We start from the raw sequence: 23,054 nt of genomic DNA, 5'->3' as shown, positions 1-23,054 counted from the left end.
TTGTTTATAAGCAATCTTCTAGTACTTTCAAACACATCATCATCATTAACGCACTATCCCGCCCGAAAATATGGTATGAATAGAAATGGTGACAAACAATTCATACATATAATCCATTTAAAGAGAGGACTAGAGGAATGTAATAAATTACTTTCAAATACTATACATCTAAAAAAAAAAAATTTAAAAAACATGACGTGGAGTTGATTTTTGTTGGTAACTTTTCTAACACGCACATGGTATAACTCATCGCATTCGACATTTTTTATAGGTTTCTCTATTTTTAAGGTCTTTTTTATCACACTTCTAATTCCCTCTTTTCTAAGGGATATAGATATGACTTGTCTGTCATCTACCCTGTACCCTATCAATTTACTATGCATAATGGTATAATATGTGGAATTGGCAATGTTATGTTCCTATAACAACTTTTCATGCCACAACTCTTTATAATTATCTCCATGCGCACGCACACACTCTTAGAGATGGAATTTTGTTCACAATAAATGAAAGAATTTGAGGACACACTCACAACAGCCTACAATTGGTTTCTCTTTCTATTTTATTCCTTAATGTCATTTTTCTATTGAATTATTTTCCTAAACTAGCCATGGAAAAATGACTCACCACACGTCTCCTAACATTCCCATTCAATTTCCTTTATTAAATAAAGTGATTTTAAAACTCCACACTAGAATAGAATCATGTCTCATTTGAAGCAAGTAACACTCTCCGTCTTCAGTTGGATTCTCACTCCTCTTCTTTCGGTCCTCCCTCTAATCCAAAAATGCACATCAAAAATTTCTACATTTTTTTAGATTTATACAAAGTCAGAAAATACTTATTTGTTGTAAAATTGATTAACCAAGCTCCTACCTTGATAGTTAATACTACCCGAATTTCATTATCTTAGTTTTCAAGTGAATAATTTTCGGCAACTAGATCTTTCTTTGATGGCTTTCATAATTGGCCTTATAACCCTTTTGTTCTGTTTTATCAACTACTACTATATATAAGAGGCACATTTTCTTCGAAATAAGTGATATCAGATAATCCCATCCACCGAATGAATATATATATACAAAGTAATGTCAAAGTTTTGATTCTAGAAGATTAAGGTCAGCTACAAGAATTGAGAGATCATTTCTAATGGTGGTTCTCGTGATTCTTCTCCATTTAATTCAAATTTCTACCATCTCAACATGTAAATCCAAATCTGTCATATCCCTTTTCGCTCATATCCTTCAGATCATTTTCAATCTTTTTCTCCTTTTATAAGTCTTTTGAAGTCTAATGTTCTATCTTACTAACCGGTTTACTAATATCACGTGCCTTTGCACATGTCCAAGCCGTCTTAAACCCTTTCGTATATCTTCATTTCACCTATCTTTTAAGGTATGTCTATTAATCCATCAAATATGCATTTCCACTAGAACGGATGAAAGTAATGTTTCACAAAGAGTCCAAATGTAACAAAAAAAATTAAGTAAAAATTGCGCAGAATAATCCAACTTTTGTCTGATTTCCCCACAATAATCCCAAGTATTGATTAATCATGAATAATCTCATCTATTGATACTTGTTTTCAGCGGCATCCAAGCAGGTTAAAAAACCAGTTGCCGCAAGTCATTTGTTGACTGTTACTTTGCAATCTTCCCTTCAGTTGAAGAAGAAGATACAAATGAAGAGAAGATTGCAAAGCAATGATCAACAAATGACCTGTTGCAGCCGGTTTTTTAACCTGCTTGGATGCCATTGAAAACAAATATCAATAGACGGGATTATTCATGATTAATTAATACTTGGGATTATTGTAGAGAAATCAGATAAAAATTGGATTATTCTGAGCAATTTTTCCAAAAATGAAATCAAATATATAAAAATAAAAGATAAAAATAAAACTTTAAGCAAGCCGCCAACACTCTAGCAGCTTTGGATGCCCCCTATATAGAGATATACCTTTTCAAGATAGAAACTAAACAACTAAATATTTCTATGATCACTGTTCCATGATAGAAACTAGACAACTTAATATTATCCAAATAAAACCGAGGTGGAATAAAACAATCCCAGCTTATTGACCCAGCGTATCACCATGTACAGCGTAACAATTAAGTAAAGGCAAATAATATTAATTACTTGACCTAATCAATAATCACAATCAAACATAATCCTAAGTCAAAAATTAGGACACATAAATCAACATCAGTCAATTACAATCATCATTTTAGTCTATGACGTGTAAACGGTAGCTTGTATACTAAATTCAACTTTGGTTTTAACTCCCTGTCCCTACATTCAAGACCTTACACATTATTGGACAAGGGAGGAGTTTCTTTAACCTCTTGAATCTGACAAGAATATACCATACTTGCGGACGGGGTCCAAAAATACAAACATGATGCATGAGTTTTTTTGTTGATGTAGAATGGGTGGATAAAATAAACATAGACCAAATTAAAAAAAAAAAAAAAAACAAATGCAAGTCACGAACTAATACAATAGATGAAAACCGCCACTGAATTTTGTAATCCGATTTTATAAAGTAGGAAAGTTTAAGACTTTCTTTCAATGTGAACTTGAATCTTATTTCTAATTTGCGTATTTTTTTCAATTTTATCAATTAAGTATTTCTAGTATTACACCCCCGGTTTGAAAATTATAGGTCGGCCACCGATATACAACAAGAGGACAATTAATCTGCCAAGAATAAGATGTGAAAATGCTGCCAAATAATGAGATAGTATACAGTTGATCAAATTCACAGAAAAACTTGCCTCCTGGCGTATATAATATACATGGGGTGCTCCGATTGCCAATTTCTGGAATGCTGATGTCCAATATTCTTTAGTTTCCGTTCTTTGAAATTTAACATGCTACTTTTTGGAAGACTTCTCATTTACAGAGCTGCCAAGCCGTTGCATAGCTGTAACTGGCTCGCTGCACCGCACACATCTGAAAGATGGAGTAGCAGAACACCGTGTTCTAAGGCAGTAATAACAGTATCTGCAAGAGAAATTCAGATCAGACTATGGTTTATAAAGCATACACTTGCCTATAACAGTTTCTAAACTTCATGCAAGGGAAAAAAATCTATTTGATCAACTTCAAAATTCAAGTACAGTTACTGGATGGGACGGGAATGGAGACAGGAAAATGAGGATAATAATGGGTTGAAAATAGAGTCAATAAAATAAACTTTTGAGGGAAGGTTAAAATAAGGAACTTGCATAATTGAAGTCAAGGATCACAGATAAGAGTTCACAAAATCTTCGTGAGATGGTGGTTTGCCTAGCAAGTAGGTCGAGGTGATGTCTAGCAATTGTGAGGGAACGGAAGGTAAATATTGATCTTGAGATTCATATCACACAACTCATAAGAACAATAAGCATAAATCAACTAAAAAAGGAGGTATGAAGATAAAACTATTCATATACAAAGTTTCCCAGAAAGAGTGATGGGAAAGACAAAAAATAATTGAAATCGAGTTTTAATCAGGAATTGTCTATTGATTTAAGGCGCTATAGACGATGCAGCAACGCCATGACCCATACTTTTTTTCAGCTGCAAAGATGGGCCTGGAATGCGCTAGCGGAGTCATGATTCCAGCAGTGAGCATTTCTAATGAGTCTCTATGTCTAATCCTTCTGTGATCGGGGGTGGTAATAGGGATGCACATTCACGGTACACTACCCTCTTTGAAATTCATGCAATGTGCCTTACGCCATTTGTTAGAGGTAATCCTCAAGACATATCAAACACTGAGAGAATATCTCGCAAGAAATCAAGGGTCTTTCTACTCTTCTCTGTCCAAGGGCCCTTGTCTTCTACCCTCACTTCTGTTGAGCTTCACCAATACACCACCACTTTTAGTCCTCCTCTTCATGGCCTTATGTGGCATCAAAAATCTCTTAAGTGACGAGTCTCCCCTCAATTGTACGCTTGCACCTGAATTCTAAAATAACATAGGTTTGAGCTTTCCATTTTATCATCACTGCCCCAATTTTCTCAAGCTATTGAATTCCTAGTATAACATTTGTTTACTCTATTCAAGTGAGAAAAATTCCAAATGTTAAGACGATGCACTAAAGTCAATATACCTCAGCATTCCCCTACCCCTTGAACAGTTTATCCAGTGCCCAAGGCCCAAGGGAACCTCTAATGCTTTGGAGTTAAAACCGGGCAAGTTAAGTTTTAGGACACTGAAGTAGATAGAAACTTATGGGTGGCTCCCAAATCTACCATGATCAACCACTTCTTGCCCTGTGATCTACCCCTTTATTTTCATGGTTTTAAGGTTTCTAATACCTAAACTGAGTATTGCAATGTCTCTGCCATATTTTCGTGTAAATCTCACCCCATTTCTTCTAAGTCCAACATTCCATGCCCACCACTCCATTGCCCTTTGATTTCCCCTCCATTTCTATGGGTTACGGAGTTGTAATTTCCCTCAAAGTATAATGAAATCTCTGCCATTTTCACCAGAGAAAATCACACATTTTCCTTTAAGGCTGGCATTCAGAATTTCAATCTTTGCTTCCACTTTCTGTCTTCAACTTGTGATGGAAATTAATAAAGTACATGGTTAGTTCCAACGTCAATGGCCCAAAAACACACTCTGCTCCTCCATATACCTCCTCTGTTAACCTGTTAATGTAATTTCCCATCATTAATGCTCTGAAATTCCATCCATTTGAACCATCAAATCGATGAAACTCCTCATCCCACTTTGTGATAGGCCAACCGCTGCTAATAGATAGAACCACTGAACAAAAACCCTGAACAAGTCTCCATTTCGTAGCCCTTCACCATCAAAGAGATCCCTGACCAACCCTTCACCACTGATCAACAACCCTGAAAAATATCCAATTACACCAAATTCTCAATTGCTGATTTTCCTCTTATTCCCACTTCTCCAATAGGTGATGAGTACATGAGGCCTAGCTCTATGCATCATATATTCTTAGGGAGGAACATACCAAAAAAGAGATCTCTTGAGCAAGAGCATCTTGATCCATAAAAAGAGATCTCTATGCATCACAAAAGAAAAGTGATTCGAGGCCAATTAGAAATATGCAAAGTAAAACTATTTAATCACCCAAGCTTTAATTAAATAAAATATGGTACATGAAAAGACTTCTGAGATGTGACCACGATTTCCAAATAAACCTGGTAATTCCAATGGAATTCTTCCCCCCAAAATGACTGTCATGACGTGTTAAAATAGTACAGAAGATAAAACCTTTATCCACATGGTTATTGTCAATTTCTATAACTAAGAAATATAATTTACTTCCCAACAAAAAAAGGGAAACACTAACTAATAAACCTTTGAAATCGAAATTGCAACTTGTTAGCAAATTACATGTTATCGTATTGGTTCATTGGATTTTACGCTTGTTTTGTTGTTTTGGTATTTTATTTCATTTCAGGATCTAATCATCAACACAGAGCATAAACTAGCCCCTTTGGTTGCATACATTGCTCACCTAAACACCGAGGGCTCAAAGAAGTGAAACATCATGAGCCAAGCCACAAAAAGAAGCGAAAATAGATCCACTCAACCAGAATAAGCACGAGCCAAGGTGGCTCGAGCCAGAAGCTGAGTATTACATATCTGAAGCTCACTCGCCGGTCGAGCAAAGTTGGCTCGGATCGAGCGAAGTGCATTCAAACTTCCAGAGCTTCTGACCATCAGCAAGATTTAATCCAGGTTACAGTACATCCGCTCGACTGGTCGAGCAAGATGGCTCGGATCAAGCGGAGCTAAATTTCACATTCTGTCCAATTTTTGAAGTTTCTAATGTTGGACCTGATGGTGGCTCAACTGGTCGAGCGGGATTCGCTCGAGTCGAGCAAAATGGGCGGCAGCAGCATGTGCAATCTTTTTAAAGCATCATCCGAGGTCCAATTTTGCTTCTAAATTGCTGCTGCCAAGACTGCCAGCCACCCTATCCTATCCACTAGGGGTGGCACCCCCCTCCTACAACCTAGGAGGGAGCTACCATCTGAGTTTTCACCTTTCATTTTGAGTATTTTTCATAGCTTTGCTTTCATTTCAATTAAGAATTAATGTTAGCATAATTTCCCTTTCAATTCAATTAAGTATTTTCACTTTCCAAATACAATCTTAACTTCATCCTTTATTGTACTATTTTGCAACTTGGAATTCTTCAACCATTGATGTACTATTATTGAAGCTTTTGGAAGGTATTACTTTGAATCATCAATTCATCTTGTTCATCCTTAGATTGAGCTTAAAAGAGTAACTTCTATACTTGCTTATGTTGTTTTCAATTCATGTCACTTAGTTATCTTTGATTGTTTGCCTTTAGTTTCATATATTCATGCTTGTAGTTCTTCAACTTATATTGCACTCATCTCTTTAGGATACTCTAGCTTAATTTATTCATCTATGATTCTTGGCTTGTTTGCAATCTACAATTTCAATATGAGTATGAGTGAGTAGTTTGTTTTGGCTTAGGCTAGGCATCATCACCATGTATGTAGTTTGAATTGCTTGCTTTACCTTTGGCTTGGTTGTGTTGTTTATGGTTTAAGATGGATTTTGCAATCATGTTGTAGTGTCGTTGAATTGAGGGCGAGAGTCAATTTTTAACGATAATCTATGCTTAAAAGTTAAGACATCTCCATGAGAATAGGTAGATGCTTTGATTGGAAATGTTGAATGTGTGCTTCATGTCTTGAATTATGTTTAGCTCCATGAGAATAGGTAGTTGAGTATGTTTAAGAAGCTTTTGTTGCTCGAGAGAGAACATTAGTACTTATGATACGTTCTTCCCCATAAAATATCCATGACCTTAGGTTAATGTTTAGTAAAGACTACTTTGGTGAGAAAGCCTAGCCTATGCCTCTTAGTTTATTGATCATTTTATCCTTACTTTTAGTTCATTGTATCCTTATTTACTTTTATGATTTATTTTCATTAAGTACTTTTAATTGCTTGTTTTAATTATGTCTATCTCCAAACATCATATTATACGTTTTCGAACACACTAATCGATCGAAAAACTATTAACTTAACCCCCACTCCTTGTGGATTCGACCCGTACTTGCCGACGTACTACGCTTCGCGGTGCACTTGCAGTATTACTATTGAAGGACGTAAAGTCCCGATCACAACTCAGAAATCTTTTCACCTCTAGAAGTAAGTCTATAGTCCAGACATATACATTAATTAGTAACCAAGACATTTTAATTGCACTCATCAACTATACTTTCATCAACCAATACTCAACACCTCCAAGCTCTTAAGAGCAACAAACTGTTTCCCCATTCCCCGCTCTTAGGCAAATGCATTCTTCCTTTTCTCATTCTTTTGGAGAAGGTAAATCATCTACTAACGAAGTACAAAAAAGCTAATATTTTGCATTGTTAAGGATTAAACCACAGCATTGGAATCATGATGGTCGACTACTCCAGAATTATCAAGTGAATTTTTAAAGCAAAGTTCTAGTTTGTATATAATAAGCCATTCACCTGTCCCCTCCATATAATTTCTTGATAACTAAAGTACAAGTAACCAAATCATTAAATTTAAACCGTAATCTGAAGGGTACAAAAAGTGCAGGAACTAACCTGTGTCTACAAGGTAATGCAATAAATGGAATGCTTGGGCTACCTCGACAAATGGGACAGGAATTTTCATCTGCTGTAGAATCAGAGGATTTATCCTTGGAGAAAGAACGAAATAAGTTCTTAAATGATGAAGAGTTCAAAAGTGGAAGAAGCAACAATAGCATCTCCTGCATGAAGATGGAAAATAGATCAATATCACATAAGGAGGTAAATTTCGAACATATAAATGAATAAAATGAAAAAAAAAGGTCATCATATTTCAAAAGACGCTTTGACTAAGAATCTAAGTGACATCTTCAAATTCAGCATTGACCCAAGAATAGCATGTTTTATAATAAATCCAAATATAGCATGAACACAAGGAGTTTCCAATGTGACATCTCAAAATGGCACCCTGTGCAAGCAGCAAAATACACTTTGTTCAGAGTAATATTCCAGTGAAACAATGAAAGCTATGCTTCCCCTGGTCATAAACGTCGCAATAGTACTGAACCGTAAGGTGACCATTTCTAGCAATATTACTGCCAAGACCGACAAATAGTAATTTCCATCTAAAGATCAATCATCAAATGAAAGACCTCAAAAATAGAAAAGCACTGCAAAAATTTACCGAGAACTCATTCCACACCAACTGTCGATTCATGTACTCAAAGCTAACAGAGCGATTCATATTAGGGCTTCCATACACAAGCCTAGCTCTCAGAACTCTCTCAATCAGATTCCGATACCTGTAGCATGACATAAAGTAGTAATTTTATTAACACTCAACCAAAACTAAATGCAATACTAAATTAAGTATTTACCTCACCCAAAAATCCAAAAAGTCCAACACAACTTTTAAAATAAATATATAATTGCAATTGCATCGTGTGTCTCTCCCATCTACTATTTCTAGGCATGACCACCCCTTTTGCAGGTGAGATGCAAGATATATATCCAAAATTTAATTTTAACTAGAATACGAGAGCTAACTAAAGAGAGCATGTATAAATTGGAGCATAAAACTTACTTTCCAACAAAGAGAAATACAAGCAGGTTACTAAAAGATGCAGCTTTATAGAATCCTTCTATATGCTGCAAAAAAAGCCATGCACGTTGCCCCAATGTCCTCTGGGATGAAAAAAATACAAACATCAATCAATATCCATAAAAACATCATGCAAGACAGAAGTCAAAATCAACTACAATTAACAATGAAAATGTGGCAGTTTAGAACAAATACTTGCTCCGAGTCTCCCCATCTACGAAAAGCAGAAAAAGATTGTAAGCGTGTCCAGATGTACTGACCCCCTACAGTAGCAATACAGTACCACAACTTTTGGGCTGCCGTAAGCCCAGGACCCTCCAAGCCCGTTCTCACTGCAGGTACACATACTAGTATAAGACATGACTTCGATAGTGTTTTAAAATTCATTCAAAGGGTTATCCCATTTGAGTGGCAGATGAATCAAAATAAGAACATATAGTTAAAACCGTGTCATGGCCGTCATGCAAAATGCAAATACATTAATTTCACACTGCATAATTTGGAGACTAAATAACTGGTAGTTTCAATGAAGGCTACTTGGTTGCAGGCTTCAGAAAAATTTAAACTATCCATATTCCTAAAAGATATTGTAGCTCCGCATCTTCATTTCAAAGGTGAAGACTACAAAGGCCAAAAGGTTAAATTTTCACAAATTCTTAATATCATCACACCGTATGAAACAGGGAAATGTTTAATCGAATACAGAATTATACACATAAAAGAAAAAATAAAGAAATTTGATAGCAGACGTACTGCTTCCAACACCAATCTACTATATTTGCATATTATAATGGCTGATTCGGTGGTAAAGTTAATGTTTTGGAGAAGGAAAAATTATGTAGACAGCTAATAGGACTGGTTTATTGGTTCATATTGCCGACCTTAATCTTTTGGGATGAAGGATTTGCATCGTTATTGTTGATTTGCAAATTTAACACTAAAATAAAATCATGTACCATCTGGACAGCAATTATGTAACCAATACTCGAGCCATGAGCCAACCCACAGACAACTGCAATAATGTTCAAGGCAGAAACAATATATTCTAACTGCTATGACCAGGTAATAATACCAAAAATGTTTTAAAATGAATCACCATAAGGTCTAATATTCATCGTCAAGAACCAAACAAGTTGCCTAATAATTTCCCAAACTAATGGATAAAAGTAAAACTTATAAGGAACATGGAACTATGGAAGTTTGAAAATTGCTTCATGCTATACTAGTTCTTAAATGTGAAGCAACTTCTACTCCAGTCTCAAGCACTCCTACAGAGATCACTGATCACGTAAATGTCATCATTCATAGCATGTTTTGACCAAGAAATTTGTAAAGAGCGAAGGTAAAGGAGAATGAGATATATTTTTTCCCAAGTTTGTTTATAATTGCTAGTATGGACTATGAAGAGAGAAGAAGGAAAGAAATTGGAAGTATCTTTTTTGCCTTAACTTCAAATAAATCAAACATTTCCTCTATTGAAAGTAACATTCAAATCCACGCTTCCCTCTCATCAACTACCCCCTCCCCCCCCCCCCCCAATCCCCACCCTCCACATTGTTTTCTTTCCTTCCTCCTCCATTGCCTCCGTGATATATAAACAAATACATATTTGCGGGTTATGACAATGATCGTTGTCTTGATGAGACTCATCACCAATATTCATCTAAGGGAGGGTCTGGTTAGGAGTATGAAAGAAAGAGAGAAAATTGAGGACCTTCAATTCCTCTAAAAGTGTGTGTTTCATCACAATTAAATCCACTTTGCCAGAATCAAATTACCCCATATACCTTCTTGGTGATTATCTCACCATTTCCACCCCCAAATACACTAACTTCAATGGGGCCAAAAATATCAGTTCCTTCTGATACTACTTCAATGGGCCAAAAACCATAAAGAAACAACCAGATGTAGATAAACATAAGAAAAGTATCAAGATAACAAACTTTCAAGTCATAAATATCAGTTCCTTCCAATACTACTTCAATGGGCCAAAATTGTCAAGTGTCAACTATAAAGAAGTTCTTACCTCAAAAAATTATCAGTCATCAATCTTTCTAACTTTGTTCACAAAAACCAAGAATGAAAAGATTCTAATCATGGTGCAAAAAGGTGGTAATTGTCACAATCGCAGTAGCGAAAGTGATGCGGTTATAATAATGCCAAATAAGGACTGAAAGCATGAATGCCAAAATGCAACTTTTTTACGCTTTTACAACGCAAGAAATATCGATTCATTTTTAGGAAAACATGCGGACATTATGATACAATGCATCTTGTTTTTACACTATACAGGTAGAGTGTGTTCACCAAACTTTATATCTACTTGCAAATTGCAAATTTTTCGCAACAAAAAAAATCATCAACAAAAAACAAACCCATACCTTTCCCTCTCTCTTCCATAACACGTTCATCCCTATATCTCAGGTTCATGAGCGCATTGCCTGGAGTTGGCTTGTCTACCCATATTGAGAACCGCCAAATAAGAAACTCAAGAAATGCATCGAGTTCTGGTTCATATTGAAATAAAACCCCTGGCTAATTCCAAAAAGTATGCAAAATTACAGATAGACTGTCAAAGCAAGAATTTAGACGATGACAATTCAATCACATATTCTAAACATGTATTCAAAGAAATAGAGTCAAAGTAACTACCTTTATCAAAGAGAATACTCTCACCAACTGCTCTTTTAACATGGCCGACATCTCAACATCCAGTCTTGCTGCATCAAATTGATTTACTCGAGATACTGTAATTGGTAAAATCTACCACAAGGTTCACAAAACAACATTCATAATTATCAAAATCCTTAACAATGTTCATTCTTAAAGAGAAGATCACAACCACTATAAAGAAAATCTCCCATTTTCCCAAAATATTTAAATTTGAAGTGTCTCAAAACAATCATGACATTTCCTTTTTGATTTGATATCATTATGTTCCTCCATCATACCAACCCTTTCACCGATTCTCTATCCGCTCAAACCTTTTATGTTGCTCATTTATTATCTATCTACAATAAGTCATTTTATAATATCGACCGTCACCCAAATTACACATGGGACGACCCTAATTTTTTGGGATTAAGGCTACGGCATTGTTGTTGTTGTGTAGCCAATTTACACATGAGAATATAAACAACTTATAGGATGCATAACACTTGAATATAGAATCCTAGGCCTTAAGTGAGACACTTAAGTGTTATAAACACCATCAATCAAACAGTACTATATAACAAATACTTTTTAAGGTCTAACTATGACATTTCAAATACATTCCTCTTTACGAAAACGTATAGTTCATATTGATTAAAATTCAAAAAATCCTATTGAGCTTATATAATTAATATAATTAATAATAGGAAAGAGCATCCGGGTTCACAAGCATCCCTACATAGTGAGCCCTAAAGGGTCCCACTGATCTTACGACTCGAACTCGACCTTTAAGTCCCACAACGACACCTAAACCCAGTGCGCCTAGACTCTCCTTCGTCCTAGTAAGCTTATACTATCAGAAAAACAATTACTATGCTACTAAAAAAGTATAAGCATAATTCAAGAGAAATTGTCATCCACCGTCAAGACTTGAAATTGGAGTTTGTCTAAGTAAATCATGGTTATTTGTCAACTTAATAAATCACCCTTATGTGGCATGATTTGATAGGGGAGGAATTTTGGAATTTTATTTGATCTTTTTATAATTTATTTATTTTGGTGATTTACAAATCATAACGGAATTTCTACTTGAACTTGTGTGTACGCTATATTGAAAAACAGAAGAAGTAAGCCTCGAAGCACAATTCAAATAAAAACCCGCAAATGATCTATTTATTCTTTAAGTGATACAAAGCAACATCAATTAAATAACCAAGTAAATGCACAAAATTCCCCCAATTATACGTCAAAACCCTAAAACGACATTCACATTTAACATCAATCAGTTTTAGGGGGTGTTTGGTATGGAAATATAAAATGTAATGGAAAGGAAAATGATAAAGAGGAATATGGGTAAGGGTATGATAGGCTATGCTTGTAATCAAAAGTACAGTCCTATAGAAATGAAGAACTGAACATTCAATTCCCAGTTTCTTTGATACCAAAACCCAAACAAATGAATAGATAAATAAGAGAAAGAAGAGAGAATAAGAAAAAGGAGAGATTATGTATATTTATTCAACGAGAAAAATCATACAATAGCAAAGGCAGCTTATATAGACTAAGAGGAAGAATTAACTAACTTTCCCGCCAAAGCCTAATAACTAACTGCCTAACTAATTTTTAACAAACATAACAGAATTACAATTAAGAAAAGGCTAAAATACCCTTGCTACCCTTAATACTACATTACTCCCCCCTTTAAGAACTTGTCCTCAAGTTTCAAAATCAAAATCAAGGAAATGTTGTTCAAAGATAGGAGCAGCTATCCAAGTAGACTCTTCTAGTGGCATATCAACCCATTTGACAAGATATTGAGTTTCTGCATTGTTGTTAACTTTTATAATGCTTTTGTCCATAATGCATTCAGGTACCTTGCTAGAGTTAGACATAGGGTCACATCCTTGGAGACAAGATGGAATATGAGTGACTTGAGGGAGTTCCATGGAAAGGTTTTAACTGAGAGACATGAAAGACATTATGTATTTTTGCATTATCTGGAAGTCTCAGTTAGTAGGCCACTGTACCAACCACATCAATCACCTGGAATGGACCATAGTACTTATGAGAGAGTTTTTGGTTGTATCTGTGTTGCACTGAGCTCTGTCGATAGGGTTGTAATTTGAGCCAAACCCAATCATTCACTTGAAATGTTCTGTTTGTTCTGTGCTTGTTTGCCTGATTCCTCATCCTATCCTATGCCCTTGTAAGGTGAAGCTTGACCAACTGAATCATGTTTTCTCTCCTTTGAAGGCTTCTATCTACAGCATCATAGCAATGTTGCCTAAGAGATAAGGTAAATGATGTGGAGGTTGCTGATTATAGACCACCTCATAAGGAGTCATTTGAATTGTAGTATGATAGTGCGTATTATACCACCATTCTGCAAGAGGCAACCATTTACACCAATCTCGAGGTTCATTTCCACACATACACCTCAAATACATCTCAAGGCACCTGTTAACCACCTCAGTCTGACCATCACTTTGGGGATGGTAAGCAGATGAAAAACAAATTTGAGTTCCCTGGATTGAAAACAGAGCTTGCCAAAAGTTACTTATAAACACAGCATCCCTGTCACTAACAATGCTTCTTGGCCAACCATGAAGCTTAAACACATTGTCTAAGTAGCCTTGAGCCACTTGCACAGCAGTAAAAGGATGAGCAAAGGGAATAAAATGAGCATATTTACTCAACCTGTCTACTACTACTAGTATAGTGTCCATATGCACAGATTTTGGTAACCCAGTAATAAAATCCATGGAAACATCCTTCCAAACTTCATCAGGGATAGCTAGAGGTTGGAGTAAATCAGGTGAGGCAATAGGTTCATATTTAGCAGGTTGGCAAACCACACCGTCCCTTACAAATTAATTAATATCTTTGATCACTCCTTTCCAATAGTACAACCTCTTCACCCTTACTGTTGTTCCATCTCTGCCTGGATGCCCTGCTTCAGAACTTAAATGGTGCCAATCAATGATGGCTTTCCTCAAGGTAATGACAGGTCTTATAACCAACCTATTTTTTCTTCTTAACAATCCATTGAGCAGAGAGTAATGTTGAACAATTTCACCAATGCTAATCTTTTGTAAAGTAGCAAGTAGGTGAGCATCTAAATGGTAACTAGCTTTAATTTGGGCCTCCAAATCAGTAGTAACTAAAGATAAGGCCAAGAGTAAAATTTCTGAACCTTGCACCCTAGATAAGGCATCAGCTGCTTTATTTTCAGATCCACATTTGTATTGTATTTCATAGTCAAACACCATGAGTTTGGAAAGCCAAAATTGCTGGAATGGAGTGGATATCTTCTGTTTTAACAACCACTTTAGGCGTGAGCCCCTAAAAGATATTGTTCTCATTTCTGAACAGCAAAAACTAAAGCAAGCAACTCCTTTTCATATACAGACAAGAGTTGCCATTTAGGGCCCAAAGACCTACTGATATATGCTATAGGATGAGAGTCTTGCATAAGCACTGCTCCAACGCCATTCTTGGAAGCATCTGTTTCTACCACAAACTACTGAAAAAAATCAGGAATGGCTAGGACATGTGCTGATACTAAGGCATGCTTGAAGTCTGAGAAGGCCTGTGCAGCTAAATAAATCCCTCTTAAAAGCCCCCTTCTTAAGTAAATCATTGAGGGTCTACTAATCACAGCATATCCCCTAACAAACCTCCTATAAAAACCAACAAGTCCCAAAAAACTCCTCAAATCTTTAATGAATTTAGGAATAGGCCATTGAACCACAAATTCAATCTTCTTTGGGTCTGTCTCAACCCCCTTTCCAGATATAAAATGGCCTAGATACTCAATCTTTGTGATCTCAAACACACACTTACTCTCCTTAACATACATTTGATTAGCTGTCATAAGTTCAAATACTTGCTTCAAATGTAGCCAATGCTCATGTAAGGATTTGCTATATATCAATATATCATCAAAGAAAATCAATACACACTTCCTTAAGAGAGGCTTGAATACTTGGTTCATCCAATGTTGGAAAGATGCAAAGGCATTCGTGAGGCCAAAAGGCATTACCAAGAACTCAAAATGACCATTGTGTGTTCTGAAAGCAGTCTTGTAAATGTCCTCTACATGCATTCTTAGTTGGTGGTATCCAAATCGTAGATCAATTTTACAGAAAATCTTTGCTCCAAACAACTCATCAATGAGCTCATCATGGACAAGAATAGGAAATTTATTTTTGATGGTTTGCTCATTCAACTTCCTATAGTCAACACATAATCTCCAAGTGCCATCCTTCTTCCCAACAAGCACTACGGGTAAAGCATAGGGACTATTACTTTCTTGGATTACCCCCTATCTAACATTTCTTGAATAAGAGTTTCAATCACATCTCTTTGTTTGAGAGGATACCTATATGGCCTGATATTCACTGGTCTAGCATGGGGTTTAGTAGGTATTCTGTGATCAAATAGCCCTCGAGGGGGTGGTAAGACAGTAGGCTCTCGAAACACATCCTTAAAGCGTTCCTTAAGTTGGGTCAACTCCAATGATTATGTTCCCATGAATGGCTCTGCTAATTGATGCATTAAAACAGAAGGTGTGCCATCTCAACTGTCAGTAACCTGTAGCAAGCATAATTGGATGGTGTCACATGAGCTCTTGACTGAAATCTCCCTTACTACATGCATTCTAGTGTTGTTGGTAATTCCTTTCAAGCAAACTGATTGTCCTGCTATTTCAAACCTCATAACCATATTGTGAAACCCAATTGACTTCCCCTAATTGTTTCAACCACTGTATCCCCAAAACCATGTCACAGCTCCCAATTTGTATAAGAAGAACACCATTAAGAAATTGTACACCATTTATAAACCACACAAAGTTCTTGCACATATATTGACTTGACAAGAAATCTTATTACCATCAGCTACTGTCACTGACTGTTGGGAAATGGGTTCCAAGGTACAACCCATGGTTCTTGCATACTCCAAATCTAAAAAGTTGTGTGTACTACCCGTATCAATCAAAATATGGATTGCCTTCTTCTCTGCTAGTCCCACAACTCTCATGGTCTAAAATGTTTGACTACCAGTAAGGGCTTGGACTGAAATACAGGCTACAAACTGCTCTTCACCTATTGAACATCCTTCTTCATTATGTTCTTCCAACTCTTCGTCATCATAATCCATGATCTCTACTGTGAACAATTGAGGTTCTTTGAACCCACATTTATGCCCCTTCTCAAAAGGCTTGTCACAAAAATAGCACAAGCCTTTTGCTATTTTTTCTGCTCTCACCCTAGCAGGAACAAACCTATAGTTTCTATTAGGGTTTGCTGGAAATTTTGGTGGAGTTTTGGCTTCATTGGGTTAGGAAGAAGTGGGGGTTTGGCTTGTAATTGGGGTGAAAAATTAGGTTGATAGGATGGATTCTTATAAGCTTGGGGTATGGTATGGGGTTGAGAGGCTTTGACGAAAGGTTTGATATTATCTTTGAGACCACTTACAAAGCTTTCTAAGACAAATTTAGAGGAAAGATCATAGGAATGCATTTCAAGAAGTGATCTACAACATTCAAAAGAATCTATGTATTCTTCCAAGCATCCACTCTGGGTTAGTTTATTGAAATTCTTGACTGCCTTATCCACAGTTTCATCCAAGAATCTAGCCCTTAGTGCAATCGTAACTGCAATTACCCCACCTTGGGTTTTAATGCCAAATAACTTGCTACCCATACAGTTGCCTTACCAATCATATACAAAGAGGCTAAGTCTACCATCTGATCATCTTGAATCTTGCACAACTCAAAATACTTACCACATTTTCTAATCCATTCATTAGGATCTGTGTTATCAAACTTAGGAAAGTCCATCTTTGGAGCAAAAGAAAAAGGTCTAACTGCATCTTCAGTCTGCTGTCTTGAAGGGGTCTCAATGACTTGTGGTTTCTCACTCATTTTAGCCAACAACATTTCATATTTGTTGTGTATATCTTCCTTCAAAGCCTCCATTTGAGCTTGCACTTCAAGAACTTTACCCTCCATTGTGGCAATACGTTTGGCGTGCGTTGTAGGCGCCAGCTGTATGTTTGTTCACCAATTGTATAAAGAATACCCAAAAGAAACAGACCGCTTTGATACCAATGATAGGCTATGCTTGTAATCACAAGTACACTCCTATAGAAATGAAGAACTGAACATTCAATTCCCAGTTTCTTTGATACCAAAACCCAAACAAATGAAAAGATTAATAAGAGAAAGAAGAGACAATAAGAAACAGGAGAGATTCTGTATTTTTATTCAATGAAAAAAATCATACAATAGCAAAGACAACTTATATAGACTACGAGGAAGAATTAACTAACTTCCCGCCAAAGCCTAATAACTAACTGCCTAACTAATCTTTAACAAACATAACAGAATTACAATTAAGAAAAGGCTAAACTACCCTTGCTACCCTTAATGCTACAACAGGGTATGGGTTGTAGTTATATGCTAGGAAACACGGACACGGCACTGAACTGGCGTGTCGCGTGTCGGATACGTGTCGAACACGGATACGCGACGAACACGCGAAAATCAGTGTCCGACACGCCAAATGAAGTGTCCAATATTTTAATATTTTTCAGGACACGTGGACACGGCAAGGACACGCGACGGACACGGCAAGGACACGTGTGTTCTTTTTAAAAAAAATAGAAAACAGAGTCACAGGCTTCAGGATTCAGAAACACTCGAATTCCATTTCCCTCTCAATTCCCTCTCTTGCTTTTACTCCTCTCAGTGAAAGAACTCTAACCCTAAAAACTCTACACACCTCTTCCTCCACCTCCACCACGCCACCGCCACCGATGGCTGCTCCTCCATCACAAACAAACACTCGAACTCGGTGCTGCACTGCTGGCTGCTGCTTCCCTGTGGGATGTGGGCTGTGGGTTGTTCGAATCGAATCATAGAATCCCTAAAAATCGAAATTTTTGATTTTGTTTAAGGTATTTTCACTCTTTATCCTAAATCCTAATATTAATCTTGTTCTAATCTTTAATCTTGGTGTTAATCTTAAATTCTTAATCTTGTTGACTTGTTGTTTTAACATTTATTTTTAAATCTTAATTGTGGGTTCTTTTTGATTTTCAAGTATAGTTTTTGTGGTGCTCACTTCAGAACTGTATTCAATATTCATGTCTTACAATGAACAAACAAAACGGTTGAATTTGAAACTGAACAAAGAAAACGCATTCAATAAATAATAGTCTTGGATTGTAAATCTGTGCATTCAAGAAATGATTCACTATATTTGATTTCAATTCAAAAAGTTACTTGACTTTGTTGAAAAAATCATGTGGTTTGCTTTGTTCTATCATTCATGAAATTTGAAATTTAGGATAGTGTTTGTCATTTAGTTATGAAACGTAGTTTAAAATCATGAAATTTAGAAGTGTATTCAATATTATGATTTTGATCTAAGAGGTTGTACTTGCTGATTATGCAGCTAGAAATGCATAGCAACTGTTTGTTCATATGCATCTTCATTTTTTGCTTTTTTTTTAATGTGTTTGTAATTTGAATTTTGAAAAGTTGAAATGTTGTTCTTGATTTTTTTGTATATCCTCTTTGAAGCTCACAAGTTCCGATGCTTCAAGCATTAGCATTCAAGTTGTTAGGACAACCATCATCTTCCTCTTGTTGTAGGAGGAATTGGAGCACATATAAATTCATTCATTCATGTACTAGAAACAAACTTGCACCAAAACATGCTCAAGATTTGGTGTACATTCATAACAATCCTCGTTTGCTTTCAAGGAGAGGTGAGGCTTATAACAAGGGAAGAACAAGGTTGTGGGATGTTGGAGGAGATGACTTTGGAAATCTAGAAGATTCTATTTGTCTTAGGATGGCGGATCTTTCTCTTGATGAGCCCGAGTTGGAAACTACTTTTGTAGCGGAGGATGATGATGGATGTCATGGATGATGTGTGATGTCAAACTTAAATTTACCTATTTATTTGGTTTTTTATGATTTGGTTTGTATGACTATTTTTAAATACTCATGTTGTTTATTTGATACTTATTTGTATTTTATGTGAGTTTTATGTTTTTAAAGTGTTTATTTACAAATATCAAATGAAAGATTGTAAAATTATCTTTAATTTGATATATTTATTATATTACCATTTTCGTGTCCCCGTATCCGCCATTTTTAAGTTGGCGTTTTCCCGTACCCGTGTCGTGTCCGTGTACGTGTACGTGTGCAACCTAGGTTATATGTTGTTTGGTATGAAAATATAAGGGAAATACTTAATTGATCATAGTAAGGGAATATGTTACTTGACATAAATGGGTGATAACAAAGTAAGGGTATCCATTATCCTCAACAAAGGAATTGGGTTAACCTAATATCATACCAAACAAAATATGTGGAGTAATGGTAATTGAATCCCTTACTTAGTAAAAGTTCATACCAAACACCACTTAGATAACTACACGATACTAAATCAAACAAACAACAAAATCGTCATTTCTAACTTCAAATGCGAAAATCAATCAAACAGAAAACCAGCTACTATTTTGAGGCTTAAATTCGTGAAAATATCATCAACACTTATGAGAAACCAAAAAATAAAACAAAATAAAAATAAAGAGAGAAGTGCTTAAAGGAGTATAGAGAATACGAGGTGAGAGGAAGGGAAGGATTTCCATTGAGGCAGTAATCTGTGATATGTAGTAATCCATGCGTCTGGTGAAGGAACTTCAGATGACGAAGAAGAAGAAGATGATGAAGCTAGGGTTTCTCTGTCCATGAATTTCTATGACATGAGGATTGGGGGGAAAATGTGATAGCTATTGAAGAAGATGATTGGAGAAATTGGTACAACTGAAATGATATTGGAAGTTTTTGCGGTTGAATTGAAATCATTTGAGATTTTAGGTCAATTTGAAGAAAAATATTACATATGATAAATTGTTTTTTAATTTAATTTTACTAAAATAATATATGAATATTTTATGTGTTAAAATGATCAATTATTATTTTTAAGTGATCATTTAGAAAAAATAGTTTGCTTATAAAGATAATTTGATATAGAGACAATTTCGTACGAGACGAGTTGAATAATAATAAGCTTCATATTAAATGAAAATTTGAAGTAAATGGTTAGATGGGTCGTTATTACCAAGAAAAATGGACTTTTTATTGTAGTGAAGTATAAGTTTGGAGAAAACTTTATTAAAAAGTTCGGTTCGTAATTATTCTAACTGACATGAGAGATAATTTGAGTGAAATGTCAATAAATAATAGATACTTTTGTGAGAGTTCGTCTCTTAGAGACGACCTCAAAACAACAAGCTTATATTCTTTTTTTTTTCTTTAATTTGTATTAATTAAGCTATTTAATTCATATATTTAACATGTCTTTCACGACAATTTGAAAATAATTAATTTGTGATGAACCATTTGAGGAAGATATGTTTGTTTGAACGTTCTTAGAACAAAATGTGGTTGAATGGAATTTGACTTAAATTCACTTCTACTAAAAGTGGCAAAAATAGAGAAATTTGCAAAGAAACACCTTTTAAAACCACTTTTTTGTAAAAAAACATCTTTTATAATTTTTTTTGTAAAAAAACACCTTTTAAGAGACTTTTTTTTAAAAAAAACACCTTAAATCAGTTTCCGGTGACTTTTGTCAACTTTCCGGCGTTGACTATGCCAGTCAACGCCGGAAAGTTGACCAAAGTCACCGGAAACTGATTTAAGGTGTTTTTTTAAAAAAAAAAGTCTCTTAAAAGGTGTTTTTTTACAAAAAAAATTATAAATGGTGTTTTTTTACAAAAAAGGGTTTTAAAAGGTGTTTCTTTGCAAATTTCCCTAATTATTATTATTATTAATTTTTTAAAAATTTTTTTTTTTTAAATTTTTTTTTATATTAAGAATAAAAATAAATTTTTTTAAAAAAAATAATATTAATAATAAAAATAAAAATAAAAATAAAAACAAAAATTTTAAAAAAAGTTAAAAAAAATTTTAAAAAATTAATAATAATAATAATAATAATAAATATTATTATTCTTATTTTTTTTAAAAAAAATATTTTTTTAATTTAATTTTTATTTTTAATTTTATTATTATTATTATTATTTTTAATTATTATTATTGTTATTTTATATTTTTTTATACTTTTTATTTTTTTTATTATTATTAAATTTTTAAAATTTTTTTTAACTTTTTTTAAAATTTTTGTTTTTATTTTTATTTTTATTTTTATTATTAATATTATTTTTTTTAAAAAAATTTATTTTTATTATTATATAAAAAAAAATAAAAAAAAATTTTAAGAAAATTAATAATAATAATAAGGGAAATTTGCAAAGAAACACCTTTAAAAACCCTTTTTTGTAAAGAAACACCTTTTATAATTTTTTTTGTAAAAAAACACCTTTTAAGAGACTTTTTTTTTAAAAAAACACCTTAAATCAGTTTCCGGTGACTTTGGTCAACTTTCCGACGTTGACTGGCATAGTCAACGCCGGAAAGTTGACCAAAGTCACCGGAAACTGATTTAAGGTGTTTTTTTTTTAAAAAAAGTCTCTTAAAAGGTGTTTTTTTTACAAAAAAAATTATAAAAGGTGTTTCTTTGCAAAAAAAGGGTTTTAAAAGGTGTTTTTTTGCAAATTTCCCGCAAAAATATGAAACGTTTTAATAATAAAAAAGGTACCAGCTAGGGAACAAATAAAAAAGCGTCGACAGCAGGATTCGAACCTGCGCAGGCAAAGCCCAACAGATTTCGAGTCTGTCTCCTTAACCACTCGGACATATCGACTTCTTATTGTGATGTTACTAATACATTATATAAAATAATAATACTACTGCAATACTCTTCCACCTTGATCTAGTGTTTTGGTGCAACACTACTCATTGTTTTACCAAATTTGCACCAATGATATTTGGTGGAAAAAATTTAAAATGCGAGTACAATGATATTTTTATAGAAAGCTGAGACATTTATGAGAATGATATAAAAAAAATTAAATGTATAAATGAGAATTAAATAAAACGTTTGAGTGATAACAAAATAATATTTTAATTTACTTTTTGGCAAAAATAGTGGTTAATTTTGAGGTTTTTTCATATTAGAGTCGTAAAATTTGTAGAAAATCTTAATGCGGAAATAAAACTAATTTGAGTTTTGAATACTTAGCTTGTATTAAATAATAATAAGAGGTACTACCTCTATCTATACAAGAGATCAATGACTTAAACATAGAAATTAGAATAACAAGATATTTTAAATTCCTAAAATAAAGAGAAAAATATTTTAACATAATATTTCCTAAAATAAGAAGATAAAATAATATCAAAGCTTATTTTGTTCTTTATTTTCCTACACTCCCCCCTCATGCTTGATATTGGGATCACCGAGACCAAACTTGCAAAAACTATTCTTCAACGCTTTTGAACCGATTGCCTTAAATAGAAAATATGTTAGTTGATCTTTTGATTTGACATATGAAAGTCTGATGATATTTTCAGCAAGTTTATCATAATTAATTTCAAATATGTTATGTTTGGGTAAAAACTCAAAAAATAAGTTGAGTTGGTTAATTTCATCATTTGGGCCAAATTTATGGAATTTGAATTGTTAGGTTAAGGGGTTCACGGGTAGTTTAAGAGTTGAGGGAAAATAAGAGGCAACAACCTCAATGTATAAGGTAATTTTTAGAAAAATTTTCCCATTTACTTGCTCTTTCCCTTTTTTGATTCTCTCTCTCCCTCTCTTTTCTGCTGTTTTGCTGCCATTGCCATCGTGGT

General features: G+C 34.5%; 1 protein-coding gene and 1 non-coding gene across 3 annotated transcripts; both read right to left on the bottom strand.

Annotated features, from left to right (window-relative positions):
- Nucleotides 1–2,506: 2,506 nt before the first annotated feature.
- LOC130800778 (peroxisome biogenesis protein 2) lies at nucleotides 2,507–20,172 on the bottom strand. 2 transcript variants are annotated; one of them, XM_057664447.1, is made up of 8 exons: nucleotides 19,918–20,172; nucleotides 11,279–11,389; nucleotides 11,008–11,161; nucleotides 8,822–8,958; nucleotides 8,609–8,709; nucleotides 8,210–8,327; nucleotides 7,600–7,766; nucleotides 2,507–3,006 (listed from the first exon to the last, which is right to left on the bottom strand). In XM_057664447.1, exons 1-8 carry the CDS (start codon nucleotides 20,044–20,046, stop codon nucleotides 2,877–2,879), a joined length of 1,047 nt encoding a protein of 348 aa, XP_057520430.1. In that variant the 5' UTR covers nucleotides 20,047–20,172; the 3' UTR covers nucleotides 2,507–2,876. The 2 variants fall into 2 exon arrangements, with proteins under 2 accessions (XP_057520430.1, XP_057520437.1); XM_057664454.1 differs by having other exon boundaries at nucleotides 11,279–11,346; nucleotides 19,918–20,148.
- A 1,811-nt stretch (nucleotides 20,173–21,983) lies between these two features.
- TRNAS-CGA (transfer RNA serine (anticodon CGA)) lies at nucleotides 21,984–22,065 on the bottom strand. Its single transcript has one exon. It is a non-coding gene; the product is annotated as a tRNA-Ser (tRNA).
- Nucleotides 22,066–23,054: the final 989 nt, after the last annotated feature.

Source organism: Amaranthus tricolor, chromosome 1, assembly GCF_026212465.1.
Source record: "Amaranthus tricolor cultivar Red isolate AtriRed21 chromosome 1, ASM2621246v1, whole genome shotgun sequence".
Classification (NCBI taxonomy): Eukaryota; Viridiplantae; Streptophyta; class Magnoliopsida; order Caryophyllales; family Amaranthaceae; genus Amaranthus; species Amaranthus tricolor.
Note: the sequence above shows the minus strand (reverse complement) of the source record. Positions and strands in the feature narration are given on the sequence as shown.